The sequence below is a fragment of the Syngnathoides biaculeatus genome, chromosome 2, assembly GCF_019802595.1.
Source record: "Syngnathoides biaculeatus isolate LvHL_M chromosome 2, ASM1980259v1, whole genome shotgun sequence".
In the NCBI taxonomy this organism is placed as follows: Eukaryota; Metazoa; Chordata; class Actinopteri; order Syngnathiformes; family Syngnathidae; genus Syngnathoides; species Syngnathoides biaculeatus.
In genome coordinates, this window is record NC_084641.1 from 2,903,974 (window position 1) to 2,921,256 (window position 17,283).

At 41.8% G+C, this 17,283-nt stretch overlaps 4 protein-coding genes and 1 long non-coding RNA gene across 6 annotated transcripts in view; 2 read left to right on the top strand and 3 right to left on the bottom strand.

Annotated features, from left to right (window-relative positions):
- Positions 1-952, bottom strand: part of spen (spen family transcriptional repressor) — a 30,695-nt gene extending 29,743 nt beyond the window's left edge. Inside the window, exon 1 of the mRNA XM_061813118.1 lies at positions 882-952. The gene's annotated coding sequence lies outside the window, so the exon portion shown is untranslated. The remainder of the gene's footprint in view (positions 1-881) is intronic.
- A 1,496-nt stretch (positions 953-2,448) lies between these two features.
- LOC133497019 (uncharacterized) lies at positions 2,449-3,700 on the top strand. Its single transcript, XR_009793917.1, has 2 exons — positions 2,449-2,581; positions 2,782-3,700. It is a non-coding gene; the product is annotated as an uncharacterized LOC133497019 (long non-coding RNA).
- On the bottom strand, positions 2,575-6,337 carry tmem82 (transmembrane protein 82). 2 transcript variants are annotated; one of them, XM_061813141.1, is made up of 5 exons: positions 6,044-6,337; positions 5,906-5,978; positions 5,670-5,811; positions 4,382-4,805; positions 2,575-2,990 (listed from the first exon to the last, which is right to left on the bottom strand). In XM_061813141.1, the coding sequence occupies exons 1-5, from the start codon at positions 6,132-6,134 to the stop codon at positions 2,758-2,760; spliced, it is 963 nt and encodes a 320-aa protein (XP_061669125.1). In that variant the 5' UTR covers positions 6,135-6,337; the 3' UTR covers positions 2,575-2,757. The 2 variants fall into 2 exon arrangements, with proteins under 2 accessions (XP_061669125.1, XP_061669118.1); XM_061813134.1 differs by having other exon boundaries at positions 5,670-5,835.
- A 545-nt stretch (positions 6,338-6,882) lies between these two features.
- smim1 (small integral membrane protein 1) lies at positions 6,883-10,190 on the top strand. The gene is made up of 3 exons (XM_061813167.1): positions 6,883-7,352; positions 8,692-8,700; positions 9,695-10,190. Exons 1-3 carry the CDS (start codon positions 7,273-7,275, stop codon positions 9,816-9,818), a joined length of 213 nt encoding a protein of 70 aa, XP_061669151.1. The 5' UTR covers positions 6,883-7,272; the 3' UTR covers positions 9,819-10,190.
- Positions 9,852-14,298, bottom strand: mad2l2 (mitotic arrest deficient 2 like 2). Its single transcript, XM_061813154.1, has 8 exons — positions 13,983-14,298; positions 13,622-13,740; positions 13,476-13,547; positions 11,060-11,160; positions 10,880-10,974; positions 10,706-10,779; positions 10,515-10,607; positions 9,852-10,269 (listed from the first exon to the last, which is right to left on the bottom strand). The coding sequence occupies exons 1-8, from the start codon at positions 14,020-14,022 to the stop codon at positions 10,231-10,233; spliced, it is 633 nt and encodes a 210-aa protein (XP_061669138.1). The 5' UTR covers positions 14,023-14,298; the 3' UTR covers positions 9,852-10,230.
- Positions 14,299-17,283: the final 2,985 nt, after the last annotated feature.

The window sequence follows — 17,283 nt, forward strand, 5'->3', positions numbered from 1 at the left end:
TGGAGCTCCTAAAATGATCGAGCGCGGACTTGGGCACGTCAGGCGTGGCTTTGTGTGTGACCGTACGCGTGTGAGAACTACAGTGCTACCCCCCACAAACACGCGCGCACACTTTCACCCGTTGCGATCACACGTAAGTGCGCATGCGTGAGAATAGCCCTCCTCCTGATGCTGCTGCTGGGATAAATTAGCTCTCGGAGGATCCCATCAGCAGAGTGATGCACCAGTAATTAAATACTTTATACGAAAACACGTAGCAGAAATATGCAAATGACAGTCGGTTGCACCGCGACTGGTTGTTCTAAGATTATTATCGCCAATGACGTCCGACGCAATAGCCGTAGCAGAAGGAAAGATAATGATCTCCACTTTTCAGCCTCAGATGTTCGTTCATGTCAAGTAAAAGGAGTGGAGCGGCAAGCACCATGTCGTCATCAGCACTTTCGTGATTGCATCTATGTCTGTCTATTGTCTGCGCTTGAGAACTCGAGTTTCACTTTAACCCTGCCTGAGCTCCGTTTTTAGCTAATAAGTAACAAGCAATCAAAGCCCCTGTGCATGGTGCAAAGGTAGCAAGATAAGTCCAGATAAACGTCAATGGGGAGTAAAAAGGATTTAGTCGTCCCTCAATCTTTGTCAGTCGCTCATATTTTGTTAGGTTTATAGGATCTACGATTTCTGAGTGCACGCCTTATTAAATGTAGAGCCTATTAGTGAATAATGTTCGTTTTGATATCTTTTTTTTAAACCGTGTTACTGTTGCTCGATTAAATCTGACCTTCATTGTCTGCATTGCACACCTTAATATTGGTGAGTCAAAACGTTTGTATTTGAATCGAATAGAGAACTCGGACTATTTAAAAAGACAAAGACGTAAACACCTGTGTGTGGTCCAACTGCGGCGTTACTATTTTAAGCTTCAGTATCAAGGCAGGACAGCACAAGATGGAAGCGATGAAACAGAGTGCAGTCTGCGCGTGCGCATAGCCAGCCAATCATAGAAGGAAAACAACGAGCCGCGACGCTTCCGGAGAGAGACGACGTACAAAACAAGCAGACTTCCGACATTTTCTCCACATTTCTCGCTAACTGTGCTCGGCCACGCGTGGGATGACCTTCATGGCTATGTCGAATCCATCCTCTGGTGGAACTGTATCCATTTAAAACAAAAACAAAGGGCAATTAAACCCGTGGGAGTACAATTTCCAAATAAGTGATTTTCTGACTTGGATTATGTGACGGGAACGGGAGCGTCATGTCGTCACTGTCGAATCCACGAAGTGACGGGGCTGATGTTAAAAAAAAAAGACTACCCCGTGGAATAACGTAACGCGAACGGCAAAAGTTAGACACAATCTCGCCGCCGAAAAGTGGATCTCAAGTAATTTGGATGATTTGCGAGGCGTCACCACAATGGACCGTGAATATAAATGGTCACGACTACGTGATGAGAAACCTACCCCTTGTGTGTTTATTTTAATACAAAAAAAAAAATTATGAAAGCATGTCGGAAGTATTTTTAAAAGATTTCGACATCATCACGTCGTGGGGCAGCAACGCGGCGTACGCTTTGTCAAACGCCATTTTGTGTGATTTTAATACAAAGTGTGTCGTCAGCCATCTTGCTCCCTTTCTCATCGAGCAGTAGTCAGATGCGAATATATATATATATATAATGTTTTTACCGACTGAGCGGTAGCCGGGAGGCACACTTGTTTTCTGTCCTCACGAGCTGGTTGTCATGTTGTCCCGAAGTACTGTACAAGCAAGTGTGCTCACACACTTGTAGTCACAGGTACTGCTCCAAAAGCGGTAGCCATGAAAATGTATAATTGTCGACCTGTGTATGATTAAACATAACTTTCGCCACACGGCTAAATCGTGTGTCAGGTGTAGTATTGGTTGGACTTGGCAGGGGGTTTTTTTTGTAAACATTGGTGGCTTTTATACATTGTGGCTTCAGAGGTTCCAATGAAACAGTTGATGACTGGCACAGTCCCGAATATTCACCTGATGGGCTTTTTGTAGAATTAACCACAAATGGAAATCATTCCATCTGATGCTAATTTCTTGTGAATTGGGTTATCTTTAGTGTTTTCCTTTAATATAAATGTATTAATCCTCTTCAACCTATACGCATAAAATCTTACAGCGTCCAATTGAATGAGAAACGTTTCTAATCACTCATTTACTCATTAGCATTACTGAGACTATAATCAGGAGATATTACTTTTTGGGGGGGAACTAACAGGGATGGGCATTTTATAAAACTTCCCTTGGTCGATTTTGTTTCAGAATATTGGCAAGAGGAGAGAATCAACATGTTCTGAACACAAGGGAGGTATGCCTGGACGTACCTCAACTTCCACAAGTGGTCACAATCTTCAACGATGGATGGTTTCTTTCGGCTTGTCCCTTACGGGGTCACCACAGCGTGTCATCTCAGATGAACGCACAATATGTTTGGCACAATTTTTACGCCGGATGCCCTTCCTGACACAACCCTTCTCAGGGAGTGGGATACGAACCCACAACCCATGGTTTACCAAACCAGTGCTCTAACCACTGAGCTACGGGGCCTGTAGGTCACAATCTTCAACAATTTATTTTAAATTAAATACACAGCACCTCTTCTGTTTGAATCCTAGTAGCACACTCCATTGCGTCAAGATTTTTTTCAAAATGCAATCATTCTCACATCCTTCCCTCGAAACACATTTCCACATCTTCAATATAAAAATCTCATTATTTCCCAGTCTATTCATATCCTTTTGGCCCTAGGACTTTTTGGAGGTGAGGATCATTGACCTGCGAGGTCACCTCCAGCAAATCCGTCATGGGGATCACGCAGCTGAGCTCACCCAGGAAACACAGGAGAACGTGGAGCACATCGGCCCAGCGGCCAACAGTCAGCAGCAGGAGTGACAACACAGTGAGACGTGTTGCCACAGACTTCAGGACTGCCTGGCTTCCTGGCAGAGCCTCTTCGTCTGTTTAAGGAAGAGAAAGTATTGATGAACACTTTACTACACATCATCTATAAAGGTCCATGCTAATCTCTTTCCCACAGGCATCAGTAAATTTAAAAAAAAAGGATATTGACAACTGATATGCTGTTCTTGGCATTATGCTAATTACATATATCGATTTTTAACATCTGTTTTTGCAACTTGTTTGATAGGCAGTGTCATGTTTTTCCTATGCGTTGTCTTCAGTGTTCAGTTTTTAAGTACTGTACAACATCATGGAACAAGCTCTCAATCTAATGCAATGCAGTTCTACACTAATCCAAGTACAATCACGGACAGTTAAACCCATCAATTGGGTAATGGGCCTATTCAAGAATTTATGATTATTCCCATTAGCATTAACATTACTATGCTGAAAAAATTTTGAATTTAATTAATTTGCACATATAGCACAGTAGCACATGATTAAATTGTGGTATACTGATGTATATCATTTCTTTTTTCTCACACACACAGTCCAAAAACATCTCTACTGTCTATAATTATAAAGAAATGGAGCAATTAAGGTACTGGATATATGTTGATTGAGACAAAGCACTTTTGTTTTTAAGTCTTCGCTGCATGTTTTTGTTCTTTTACATAGGCATTTATGTCGTTGTCTTCAGTCTTTGTAATCCATATAATTTCAAGGGTAATGTAAATGGAATTTAAAATAAAGTACATTATGATTTTGTGGTATATTTATGGATGAAACGTAATATAGGCGATTGTTTAAGAATTACAGCACAGGTGTCAAACTCAAGGCCCAGGTGCCACATTCGGCCCTACACATTATTTTTTGCAGCCCGCAGAAGCAAATCATGTGGATCAACTCCTGTGTTTCTTGCTAGAATCCGTGCCAATATTTTAAATTCATATGTAATAAATAATGTCAGTGGTTAGAGCATTGGTTTGGTGAACCAGGGGCCGTGAATTCGCATCTCGCTGGGGGCCCTACTCCCCAAGAGGGGTTGCGTCAGGAAGCGCAAGCGGCGTAAAAACTGCCAAACAAATATGAGCTTTCATCTGAGATGTCACGCTGTGGCGACCCCGAACGGGACAAGCCGAAAGAAACCAATTGCCTTTTTTTGTTTTTACAGTAACGGAATCCTGCACTTGTGATTTCAGAATCAGTTATGCATCTAGGGTATTTATCTACACGGGATAAAAGAGGTGATTAACCATTTTTATGGCTTCACAATCAAAACAGCCCTCCGAGGGAAATTCTAAGTGCAACGTGGCCCGCAACAAAAATGAGTTTGACAGCCCTGCATTGCAGGGACTCGTGCGTAATTTGCATTTTTTTCCCCACTATTCGCGGTAGAGCTTGGTAACTCTCCCCATACTGATCCCTGCTCAAACTGATGTCTCACCCTGCATGTACACCACCAGCAGAGTATAGCAGATTGTCAGCGGTGTCCAAAACCTAAGGGCTTCCATTGCAGACAGGAAGTGCTGATTGATGATGACTACCGCTGCCATCACAGCCACGGCGAAGGCGACGACGGCCATAGTCTTCCACAACGCAGACAGCAACAGAGGCCCACGGCCAAATGTCATCAGGCTGATGCAAATGCCGCAGTAACGCTGCGAGCTGTGCAATTTGTACAGAACGGCGACGTGCTGCTGCAAGGCCGCAGCCTGCTTGGCCAGCCAGCAGCTGAGCGCAGCGGCCAGGAGCAAACACAGGCAGCAACGCGGCGCCCCATCATGAAGGAAGTGCAGTGTGCAGCGGAGGACGCATCCCAGGGAGAGCTGGCTTTCAACCAAGCGACGCTGGAGCGCTTTCCGAGACTCCTGAGTATTGCATGGACACGGTCAGACCAGGAATCCCATATGTGAGCTATTTCTCTAACACAGACTTAGTATAAAAGTGTTAATTTGATTATTAAAAAAAAAAAAAACACCTTGGTTTGTCATACAAGCTACCGTAAAAGGCCCCTCTGACAATATGGTCGTAACTGTCAGAACTACATATTTCATTATACAGTATATGCTTATGTTTCACGTTCAAATATAAAATATATTTGAGTTCAGGATATTGGCTACTACTTCCAATGTGAATGTAATACAACAGATAATACGTTTGTTTCAAAAAACTTCTTAAATGTGCAACACAAAATGCTTTTGTTGTATAAAAACCATTGTGAAGACATTTTATTGTGACAGTAGATGGTCACATGATCTAAGAAGCGAGAAAAAAATGAAGGACAGATGACGAAGCAGGAATGGATGGTATACGTGGGCAAAGACATTTACACTGTTCAGGAGGTGCACATGGAAATTGGACCTCAGCTTATTTGTGTTTATTGTTTAATTGTTTGCTATGTGGTTTGGGCGTATATTGGACATTCGATCCATCGATCCATCCATCCATTTTCTGAGCTGCTTATCCTCAAAAGGGTCTCAGGAGTGCTGGAGACCCTGAACTGACTGCCAGCCAATTGCAGGTCCCATAGAAAAAAACGATTCGCAATCCCAATCACACTTACAGTACGCTGCAGCCTATGCAAGCTTCATTGGTTCATTTGCTGTGTTTCTGTCATCAAAATTCCATGTACAAGGTCTCCAATTAAATGTTGTTGGGTTTTTTTTTTTTTTGGGGGGGGGTGTTCTTGTGGACAAGCCCATTTCCAGTTTATGAGGCTGATGGTTTCTTACCTGTGTGAACCATCCAGAGACAGCTCGAAGACAAAATTCCAGCACCACCAGGGAAGCCACAAAAGAATTTACAGCCGCCAGCATCCCAGCCACAAAGACAAAGCAGAGCTTCCCCACCAGACCAGGACGACCACTCCTATGACTAGATAGATCTTTGTCACTCCAACTGTGGTCAGCAGAAGGAGAAAAAGAAAACTATGAATTCAAAGTACAAGTGCGAGATCAATTATCCTTACCTTTCCTCCCCAACACGTGAATGCACTCTCAGAAGGGAGCCGAGCACGGCGATCCCACATGCACCAACCAGCCCTGCGTGTTACAAACCGTTTCGTTGTGTCGGATAAATATGAAGTCAAAATGTGTTGGAGTCTCACCTTGAAGCAAACGGCACAGCAGAGTGATGTTCAGAGCCCACCACCCTGTCAAGTAGGATGTCGGAAGCAACGATGTTAAGAAGAAAAGCATAGCACTTGAAGTGAACACATTAAATGCCAAAAGGAGTGCAAAATATTTCAATAGTCATACGTATACTTCGGGTTTATTTGGCATGGTTTTACATTAAGCGGTATTGTTATTTCTTTATTGTAGCTTGCAGTTGAGCTTTGCCCAATCTGAAGCTGTTCCAAAGGTCTGCGAACAGCAGATAACAGCAGGATCTCACAGTGATGTCACAGAACTTTTTTTTGGAGTGAAGCATGAAGCAAAAATGTGACACATACCGACCACTGCAATAACAATTATTCAAAACCGGGACTAGGGCTGGAAACACTTGGTAAGTTTCTATAGGAATGAATGACGAATTTAAAGACCTTTGTTAGTACTCTAAGGTCATGTTTCTTGCTAAAATGTTTGCATTTGAATTATGTTAAATGTGAAATCAGTGTTCAGGCTTTTAACAATAAATCTAAATAAATGAAAAAATATATTTCAACTAATTCTTATCCAGGTGGACTTAAAAGTAAACATTTGTGATTGTTTATAGAAAAATTCCAATTAATCATCATCATTAATTTCAACAAAAGTGTCCCAAAACTCAGTTTCATATTTCTCATGGAAAGATCGCAAAAGTCTTCCACACATTCACGACTGCTATATATTCTTTCCTTGTTCCAAGGCTACATCGTGGCATCCGTTTATTCAACAGATTTATGATTAGAAAAGAGCAGACAAGGACGGTCTTAAACTGACTCACACTGCTCACCCTTAAAGTCCACTTTGATCCAAAGTCCACTTTTTGCACCGTCAAAGATTTGGAAGTAATCACTAACAAATAAAAGTTGCCTCCATCAAGCTCTTGATTGCCCTTTTGTCATCGCGAACCAGTCATAAACCTATAGCACGCCAGCACAAGAGGATAACATTTCTATTTATTGCTGACTGAGTACAGAGAACACAGGAACTATGGACCAGGTCCTGTAGCCGTACTTCACCCACTCATAGAAGAGGCTTTTAAAGATGCCTCGACTTTGAAAATCCCAGAGGCAGGATACGCACACGCAGGATTGCAATCATCTTCTTAATTGCAGATACTTTTTTCTATCACACAATTTCTCTTGCACTGACATAAAATAGTTGATTTCAGAGGAGAGCGAGGCCTTGCTAAATGGATACCAACGCTACCGGGAGTGTGCAATACGATCGCTGGAATGAGGACAACATCAACATGAATGTGGAGGCCTCACAGTCCACTATGATGAGGTGAGTACACGAGGCGAGTTCTGATTCAGTGGTACCATGATGTTATGCCTCACAATTGTCTGCTCAACTCGGTGGATTTCTTCAGAGCCACCGTTAGTCAAATATTTTACCAGTAACTCACTGCATATGTTGTTTCGCCATTTTCAGAAATCACAACAATAGCGAGACATTATTACAGGACGCTAACATGAAGGAGTTAACAAGTACTTTTGTCCTGAGTAAGTGAGTGTCATAATACAAAGTCCAGTTCTGAGCTGAAGTTGGAACGTCATGCACAATCCAAATAAAAAGAATACAATTCCTTACAAATCCTTTTCAACCTATACTTAACAGAATAAAGCAGACAAGATAGTTCATTTTCAAACTGAGGAACATTTTTTCTTCATCCTTCCATTTTGAATTCGATGCCTGTACAGCTTCTAAAAAGCTGGGACAGGGGCAACATAAGGCTGGAAAAGTTGGGGAATACTCAAAAAACACTTGTTAGGAACATTACACAGGTGAACAAGTTAAATGGAAACCTCAGAGAGTTATGAGTGGATATAAAAAGAAGCATTCCCGAAAGGCTCAGTTGTTCCTGAGTGACGATTGGCTCCTTATCAGCGCAAAGTTCAAAAGCCAACATCTGTGATGGTATAAATGTGTGTTAGTGGCCTTAGAAAGGGTAATTTGCTTATCTGTGAAGGCACCATATTAATGCTGAATGGTTCATACAGGGTTTGGATCAACATATGCTGCCATCCAGGCAACATCTTTTTCAGGAACGGCGTGGCTTCGTAGTCAAAGAGTGCAAATACTACACGGGCCTGCCAGCAGTCCAGGCCTGTCTCCCATTGAAAACATGTGAGGCGCATCGTGATGTACAAAATACGACAATGAAGACCCAGAACAGCTTTTTTGTGTGTCCTATTCGGCTATTAGGTCAAGCATAATTGAGGACCTGTATCGATTTTATGCAGCAACAATTTCACAGTGTTACAGTAGTTTTTAAGCTTCTGCTGTGGTTTCCTAGTATTATAAATGAAGCGAATGGAGAATCACAGTTGATCAGTCAAACGGAATCAAGTTTCGAAAGGGGATAGAGAAATGAACACAAAAAAACAAAGCACTAATTGTAAACAGGATAAAAGTAGGTGCGTGGCCCCACACCCAGTGAAAGAGTCCCAGGGGTGTGTTCCTGCAGACACATGCACGTGAACTGAAACTGTTTTTACATGCACAGAGATTGACAGGGGTGTCCTCTAAATGCTATGCCTGACCCCGGAGGCTAAGGACCCCACTCTGTTAATCAAAGGGCGGGATTGGGCCCAGATGTCCACCTGAGAGCAACCGGGTGGATGGGACACGTCCCACGCCAAGGGACTCAGGGCAGTCTGCAGGCCCCACCGAGGGGCCCTAGCTACTGGCCAGCGACGGGGGGCACAAGGAGCCAATGCCACCTTGCCTTTATTTACCATGAATTGCCAGCAAAATAATGAGATACGAGCGCTATATGGTGGCAGCAGTTTGTCACATCATGAAATATTCTTTATTGTCACTCATAGTGGAACTGTACCATCCTTGTCACATCATGAAATATTCTTTATTGTCACTCACAGTGGAACGTTACTGTCAAACTATACCTAGGGAATTAAACATTAAAAAAAGGCTTTTGGGAAAGAAGCAGTGAGACAAGACAACAGCGCTGCATAAAAGTTTGCCGCGCAATCTGATGACTGTTGAGCTACTGAGCAAAGGACGTGTTGAATTGTTTTAAACATTCTGATTCACGTTGGGACTTTATATTGATCATAGAAAAAAAAAACTTCATAGTGGAGCCGGAGGGGAGAAACACATCCTCGTCGTATAGTTTCAGCCCCCCAGAACTTTTTTTAGTGTTTTGTGTGTGTGTGTGCAGCATGCACAACAATGAGTGACCATTTTGTTTGTGCAGTTTGAAATCATATTCCATACCTATGACTGCATGAATCTGTTTGTTTGTTACATTTCCTAAAGTAAGATAAACATTTGTAATACAATTTTATTCACGCTCAGTTCATTGACAATTTGAGTGGGGGGAAAAAAATACTTGTTTCGTCAGATCTTTGTACTTGATTAAAATACAAAGCCACAAATTTATGAGTTGATTTTTTTTTCGCTTCAGCACTAGTTTTAGAATTACACTGATTGACTTCTGCTTAAAACAGTGCCCGCTCACTTACGCATGATTGAAAGTGGACTAAAATCACGGAACAGAGTGTGAGTGGCAGAATTTCGAGTTACGCTCTTCGTGTTACAGATGCAGAGAGACAGCGTAAGATAATGTTCTTTGCTGTGTTCCGTTTAAGGCTCTACAACAGATTTTGCACCGGCACCACTGGCATCGCAGTCAAGACAGTCGGAGCTCTGGCCGCACTGGTGTCCATCTACATCATAGGATATGTGACGGGCTACTACGTCCATAGATGCTGATGGAACCCGGAATAGTTGAAAAAGGCTTTTGGATAATCTCGCACATTTCTATTTTTCTCTTTTTCTATATAAAAAAAAGGGACAATCACAAAGCAATTCAATAACAAATGAATACATCTGACAATTCCATTGATTAATTGACAGAAAAATTTTGCTCCTGATTTTCCAACTGTCAAGACTGTAAAGGTTCATCTATTGCGTGTGAATTTGTGTGACTGTTGAATTAGAAATCTAAAAAAAAAGAGATTGCAGAATTTGAAGCTAAAATGACTTTTTAAAAAACAACGTGTTGCGATTGTTGCAAATGTGATGTAGTTCATGTCCAAGCTTATTGGGGATTTAAAGATATGATAAACAGTCTGTACTTCTTTGTGGATTGTTTCATTCTTCTCGTGTGTGTCGCTCATTCCTGCTAGATCTTCTGGTCTCGCTCCTCCACATACAGCTGCATCTGTTGCAACAGACACAAAACATAACATTAAATTGGTCAAGTGCAAATGGTAGAACACTCCAAACATTTATACACTGAACAGAACAGAAATAAAAGACTTGTATTTCAAAATCACAGATAAACGATTCCTCTCAACCATGTAAAATTGATCATCATAACCAAGATGTGCAATGAGAGCCCAGAAGGGCAACAACTCAGATCCCCAATTGGGGTTTCAAGAGGGGCTTGGAGAACCGTTTATTCACCTTCACTATGTCGGACGTCAACGTCTTCAGTGGGATGAGTCTGGGCTCTTGCATGTGGACCTCCTGCTCATCAGCAACAATCCATGGGAAATCCTATCAAAAGAGCAAGGCCCAAAATAATATCATGAGGAGCATATCCACGCAGAAATATGATTGCTTCCCACCCTAAAAGTAATGTACATTGTTTTTACCTTGATGACTTGAACCTTCTCCATGTTGCGTGTGGCAGAACTTCTCGTATGAACTAAAACTGTGAATGAACAGTCTGAGACAGGAAAACAAACGAGTTAATACCAATTCTGAAAGGAAGCTTGAGCTTTTGTAACAAATATGTTGTCAATGTATTTGTTGAAATCCGACTGTACCTGGCGGGTTATTGTTTAAAACAGCGTCACACACGCTGATCTTAAGAATGAATGCCCTCAGCAGCTGCTCCACGTGAGAGAGTAAAGTGTCTGAGCTAAAAGGAATAGTAATACATTTAAAAAATTAAATTAAAGAACACTGATGGTTATAATACTGGTTTTGAAAGAGGGGGTTCAAACCTGATCGAGAGCAACGGTGGTTGTGATATTTCAAACACAAATCTCTCAACTGGATGATGCTCCTTGTCCATGATGACGACAACCACCTTCTCAGCATCATTCTGCCAAGAAATGTTCTTGCAATGTCTTTTGGTCTCAAAAGTATTCTATGTCAATAGACTGTTTGTTGTCGTACTAGAGCAGCTCCAACTACTGGAGACGAACTCCTTGTGATTTTTTTGGGGGACGTACAGTGGAGAAAAGAAGTATTTGAACACCCTGATTTATTGCAAGTTTTCCCACTTAGAAATCATGGAGGGGTCTGAAATGTGAGAGAGATAATCTAAAAAGAAAAATCCAGAAATCACAATGTATGATTTTTTTAACAATTTATTTGTGATAATGCTGTAAATAAGTATTTGAACACCTGAGAAAACCAATGTTAATATTTGGTACAGTAGCCTTTGTTTGCAGTTACAGAAGTCAAACGTTTGCTGTAGTTGTTCACCAGGTTTGCACACACTGCAGGAGGGATTTTCGCCCACTCCTCCACACAGATCTTCTCTAGATCAGTCAGGTTTCTGGGCTGTCGCTGAGAAACACGGAGTTTCAGCTCCCTCCAAAGATTTTCTATTGTGTTGCGGTCTGGAGACTGGCAAGGCCACGCCAGAACCTTGATATGCTTCTTAAGGAGCCACTCCTTGGTTTTCCTGGCTGTGTGCTTCGGGTCATTGTCATGTTGAAAGACCCAGCCACGACCCATCTTCAATGCTCTGACTGAGGGAAAGAGGTTGTTCCCCGAAATCTCACAATACATGGCTGCGGTCATACTCTCCTTAATACAGTGCAATCGTCCCGTCCCATGTCCAGGAAAACACCCTGAAACCATGATGCTGAACTCATCATTCGTCTTCCTCCAAACACAGTTAGTTGAATTATGACCGTAAAGTTAAATTTTGGTCTCATCTGACCTCAAAACCTTCTCCCATGACTCCTCTATATCATCCAAATGGTCATTGGCAAACTTAAGATGGGCCTTGCCTTGACACGTGCTGGTTTAAGCAGGGGAACCTTCCGTGCCATCTATGATTTCAAACCATGACGTCTTAGTGTATTACCAACAGTCACCTTGGAAACGGTGGTCCCAGCTCGTTTCAAGTCCTGTCGTGTAGTCTTAGGCGGATTCCTCACTTTTCTAAGGATCATTGAGACCCCACGAAGTGATATCTTGCATGAGGCTCCACTCCGATTGAGATTGACCATCATGTTTAGCTTCTTCCGTTTTCTAATGATTGCTCCAACAGTGGACCTTTTTTCACCAAGCTGCTTGGTAATTTCTCCGCAATCCTTTCCACTGTGTGGAGCTGTACAATTTTGTCTCTGATGTCTTTGGACAGCTCTTTGGTCTTGGCCATGTTACAAGTTTGAGTCTTACTGATTGTATGGGGTGGACAGGTGACTTTATGCAACTAACAACCTCACAAAGGTGCATCTAATTCAGGATAATACATGGAGTGGAGGTGGACTTTTAAAGGCGGACTAACAGGTCTTTGAGGGTCAAAATTATAGGTGATAGACAGGTGTTTAAAGATCAAGTGTTATCCCTATAAACATTATAAAATAGATATTGTAATAAAAAATACATATAACTTTATTCACTTCAATGTCTATACGAAAAAATAAATATGAGCGGAGAGTCCGTCATCCATGCACAATGTTGCAGAAGTGTCATTCGACATCCAAGTGGTCGCCATATTGGCTGCATCTCCTGTCCTTGACGTCACCCCGGACATTCACCATTGAAAACACGCTGTGGCCCCTACTGTGGGAGACGAACATGCCCCTTCTGACACGGAAACTATTTTCGAAGAAGAAAACAACACACAACCGAGTGAAGTTACTGGGGCGGTAAAACTAATTCAAACAAACGAGTCCACTTGAGGGCGGTCCTGCCATGTACGTCACTTCCTGCTTCTTCTCGAAAACAAATCCCTCGAGAGGATTTTCATGGCGGGAGTTACAAAAAGCTGTATACGTCAAAATCAGGTTTTGTGAAAAAACGCATGGGTCCAAGCCGGCTGCCATTTTTTCATTAATAACATACCAAAAAGGATGCATTTCATAACAGTGGCCCTTTAAATACTTATTTGGAGCTGTATCACACTAATAAATCGTTAAAAAAAAATCATACATTGTGATTTCTTGATTTTTCATTTTAGATTATCTCTCACAGTGGACATGCACCGACGATGAAAATTTCAGACCTCTCCATGATTTCCAAGTGGGAGAACTTGCAATAAAGCAGGGTGTTCAAATACTTATGTTCTTCACTGTATTTGGCAATAAAGATGATTCTGGTTTTAAAAATTCAGGCACTTGTGGATAAAAAAAAAAAAGTTCAGCATGACTGTAGCACACCAGTATCACCGGGTCTTACCTTTTCAATAAGTGGTTTTATACAATGAAGTGTATCTTGGATATATTGGTTCAGTTCAGGGTGACAAGACATCTGCAGAATTAACAAAAGGTTGGAGCTGAGGGGATAGCAAAGGCAACATTGCAAATGCATGAGTTCGCCTGTACCTGCACAGGTACATTGTACTTCTTTCTCTTCTGAAATATTCCAGAGGGATAAACCTCACGGACGTAAAGGATTAGATGAATGGCAACTTCCAGGAACTCGCACAAAATGTCAGCAACCACTGTAGGAAAACAAGAGTGCTTTCTTCGAATGGTGTGTAAAGAAGCAACTCCACATCACAACAAACACACTGAGACATCTCTGGAATGGTAATGTTAATCAGAACTGAGCACTATAATTTTCGTAAACGCTGATTTAATTTTTGGAGGAAACTATTCGATCAAAGATTAGTGAATTTTGTCAAGGTTGCTGTTACAACAGTCCCCTTTTCGTGTAAGAGCATTGCACTGTTTAGCGCCATACCTTGTCCGAAATTGAGATCTTGTCTTGTTAATGTGGTCATGATTCCAACAGTGGTAAATTGAAAAAAAAAAAATCCTTTTATTTTTCTGTTGCTGTCAACCCCGACTACATACCAGGTGCCGAAGGCTGAATTAAGTAAATCTCGGCGGTAAAATGACTTTTAAATCTAACTAAATGAAGACATGTATTACAAAACAATAACAAAACAATATTTCACAGCCCATATCGATGTTTTGTTTGCCGATTGGGTTCGCGGCAATGGTTTAACAGTCAACGTTTACAAGCGGCTTCCTGTCGATGGGTGATGACGTAACGCAGACGGCGTGAAAAAGTCACTGCGGGGAATGTGTATTTTAAAAACGTGATTTAATGCTCAAAATAAATTTTTTCTCATTATTTGCATGTATTTATTAATTTTAGTTTTACAGGATAAGGTGCAATCATAATAGTGAAGCAGATATTATGATAATCTTTTCAGGCAGCGTATATGATTATAATAAAAAGTCCTGCTCCAATCCAGTCATTTTGCATGTAAAATACATTTACATGTTTCTCCTGATACTGTAGATAAACTAATCAGAGAGAAATGATATATGAAACAAATTTGATTACGTAATTTCAATAAAATGCTTGAGATTATTAATGCAGCCCTATGGGGGCACAAACCAGTGCAATCTGTAGGCCGGCCCCAAACCCGGATAAATGCAAAAAAATGGAAAGGCAGTTGGTCCTGATGACATACCGGTAGAGGTATGGAAGCAGTTTGGAGAGATGGCTGTGGAGTTTTTGACCAATTGATTCAACAGAATACTAGCGGGTGAAAAGATGCCTGAAGAATGGAGGAAAAGTGTTCTAGTTCCCATTTTGAAGAACAAAGGCGATGTTCAGAGCTGTGGGAACTATAGAGGAATAAAGTTGATGAGCCACACAATGAAGTTATGGGAAAGAGTAGTGGAGGCTAGACTCAGGACAGAAGTAAGTATCTGCGAGCAACAGTATGGTTTCATGCCTAGAAAGAGTACCACTGATGTATTATTTGCCTTGAGGATGCTCGTGGAAAAGTACAGAGAAGGTCAGAAGGAGCTACATTGTGTCTTTGTGGTTCTAGAGAAAGCCTATGACAGAGTACCAAGAGAGGAACTGTGGTACTGCATGCGTTAGTCTGGTGTGGCAGAGAAGTATGTTAAAATAGTACAGACATGTATGATGGCAGCAGAACAATGGTGAGGTGTGCCTTAGGTGTGACAGAGGAATTTAAGGTGGAGGTGGGACTGCATCAGGGATCAGCTCTGAGCCCCTTCCTGTTTGCAGTGGTAATGGATAGGCTGACAGATGAGGTTAGACTGGAATCCCCTTGGACCATGATGTTCGCAGATGATATTGTCATATGCAGTGAAAGCAGGGAGCATGCAGAGGAACAATTGGAAAGATGGAGACATGCACTGGAAAGGAGAGGAATGAAGATTAGCCGAAGTAAAAAAGAATATATGTGCGTGAATGAGAAAAGTAGAGGGGGAAGAGTGAGGCTACAGGGAGAAGAGATAGCGGGGGTGGACGACTTCAAATACTTGGGGTCAACAATACAGAGCAATGGAGAGTGTGGTCAGGAAGTGAAGAAACGGGTCCAAGGAGGTTGGAACAGCTGGCGAAAGGTGTCTGGTGTGTTATGTGACAGAAGAGTGTCTGCTAGGATGAAGGGCAAAGTTTACAAAACAGTGGTGAGGCCGGCCATGATGTACGGATTAGAGACGGTGGCACTGAAGAAACAACAGGAAGCTGAACTGGAGGTGGCAGAAATGAAGATGTTGAGGTTCTCGCTCGTAGTGACCAGGTTGGATAGGATTAGAAATGAGCTCATTCGAGGGACAGCCAAAGCTGGATGTTTTGGAGACAAGATTCGAGAGAGCAGACTTCGATGGTTTGGACATGTTCAGAGGCGAGAGAGTGAGTATATTGGTAGAAGGATGCTGAGGATGGAGCTCCCAGGCAAAAGAGCGAGAGGAAGACCAAAGAGAAGGATTATGGATGTGGTGAGGGAAGACATGAGGGCAGTTGGGGTTAGAGAGGAAGATGCAGGAGATAGGCTAAGATGGAAAAAGATGTCACGCTGTGGCGACCCCTAACGGGACAAGCCGAAAGGAAAAGAAGATGCTTGAGAATATTATGATACAGTTCTCCAAACATCAACCAGTTCAGGTTGTACCCCGCCTCTGCCTGAAGATAGCTGGATAGGCAACCCTTGTGAGGATAAGCGGCTCAAGAAATGGATAGCGAGCTAGATGTATATTTACAGTATACAATATACATACGATATTTACTGACTGTGGGAGGAAACTGGAATACTGTACCCCGAGAAAACTAACATGCACACACAGGTGCGCACAAACAAGATTGAACACCCAGCCAAGCACAGTTACGCTTTCTTAGTCATGTGACGTCACACACTAAGAAAGCGTAACTGGATTGGCTGGCTGTTTGGTTCTGACCTGAAGTAACCCTGCCTGGGTGTACAGGGGTGAATTTTAGACAGTTGAATTTCAGACAGCCAATTGTAGCCAGTTGAATTGTTAACAATGAAAAGTTACACTGAAATGCAACTGTTGAAAATGTGATCACTTCACATTTCAAATTCAAATCCTGTTTTCTGTGGCATTTCAAATTCAAATCTTGGTGGCCCTTATTTACTTCCATAACTACAGTAGTTGTAAAAACTTAAGTGTGGTTCAGGACACTGTGCTACAAACATATTAGATTTCCATTCAGGGGTGTTTTGTGGAGCCCCGTGGGGCACCGGGCAAGAAAGATCATGTGGTGCCACAAAATCAATAGAATTCAACATCAACTCACCCATTATTAATTATTCGCCTGGGTGGCTGTTTTCTATTGTATTCTAGATGGAGGATATGTGGTGATTTCAAATACACAATATGTAATTTTTTGTTTTACGGTTAAAAGGAATATCTTTTTTAGGAATACTTTAAAATTACATCAGTCAAAATACTGCCTGTTGGGAATTAAATGGAGCCACTTACCACTATACAACGCTCGCACCACAAGTTTAGGCTCGCAAGTCAAAGCAAAAACTCAAATGGTTGATGGCTACTAACGCGGTTTGGATCACTTGTATCTCAAGTACCACCGTATATTAATATGACTCTTATAATCACTAAATTGAAAGAAAATATTGAGTCCACTCATTTGTTTTTCAAAGGTGTTTTGGTGGCACGTGGTACTGACACATTTGATCTACGAAACACTATAGAATTTGCAGTTATTTACAATGTCCCATCACTTATGAGCA

Bases quoted from the DNA above. Each gene is read 5' to 3' on its own strand.
- tmem82 (XM_061813134.1), bottom strand. From the start codon at position 6,134: ATGCTTTTCTTCTTAACATCGTTGCTTCCGACATCCTACTTGACAGGG. The intron at 5,979-6,043 runs GTGAGACTCCAA...TGTAACACGCAG, and splicing joins GCTGTGCCGTTTGCTTCAAG to GGCTGGTTGGTGCATGTGGG. The intron at 4,806-5,669 runs GTAAGAAACCAT...TGCAATACTCAG, and splicing joins TCTCTGGATGGTTCACACAG to GAGTCTCGGAAAGCGCTCCA.
- smim1 (XM_061813167.1), top strand. From the start codon at position 7,273: ATGGATACCAACGCTACCGGGAGTGTGCAATACGATCGCTGGAATGAG.
- mad2l2 (XM_061813154.1), bottom strand. From the start codon at position 14,022: ATGACCACATTAACAAGACAAGATCTCAATTTCGGACAAG. The intron at 11,161-13,475 runs GTAAGACCCGGT...ATTTCTTGGCAG, and splicing joins TAAAACCACTTATTGAAAAG to AATGATGCTGAGAAGGTGGT. The intron at 10,975-11,059 runs GTTTGAACCCCC...TATTCCTTTTAG, and splicing joins CCACCGTTGCTCTCGATCAG to CTCAGACACTTTACTCTCTC.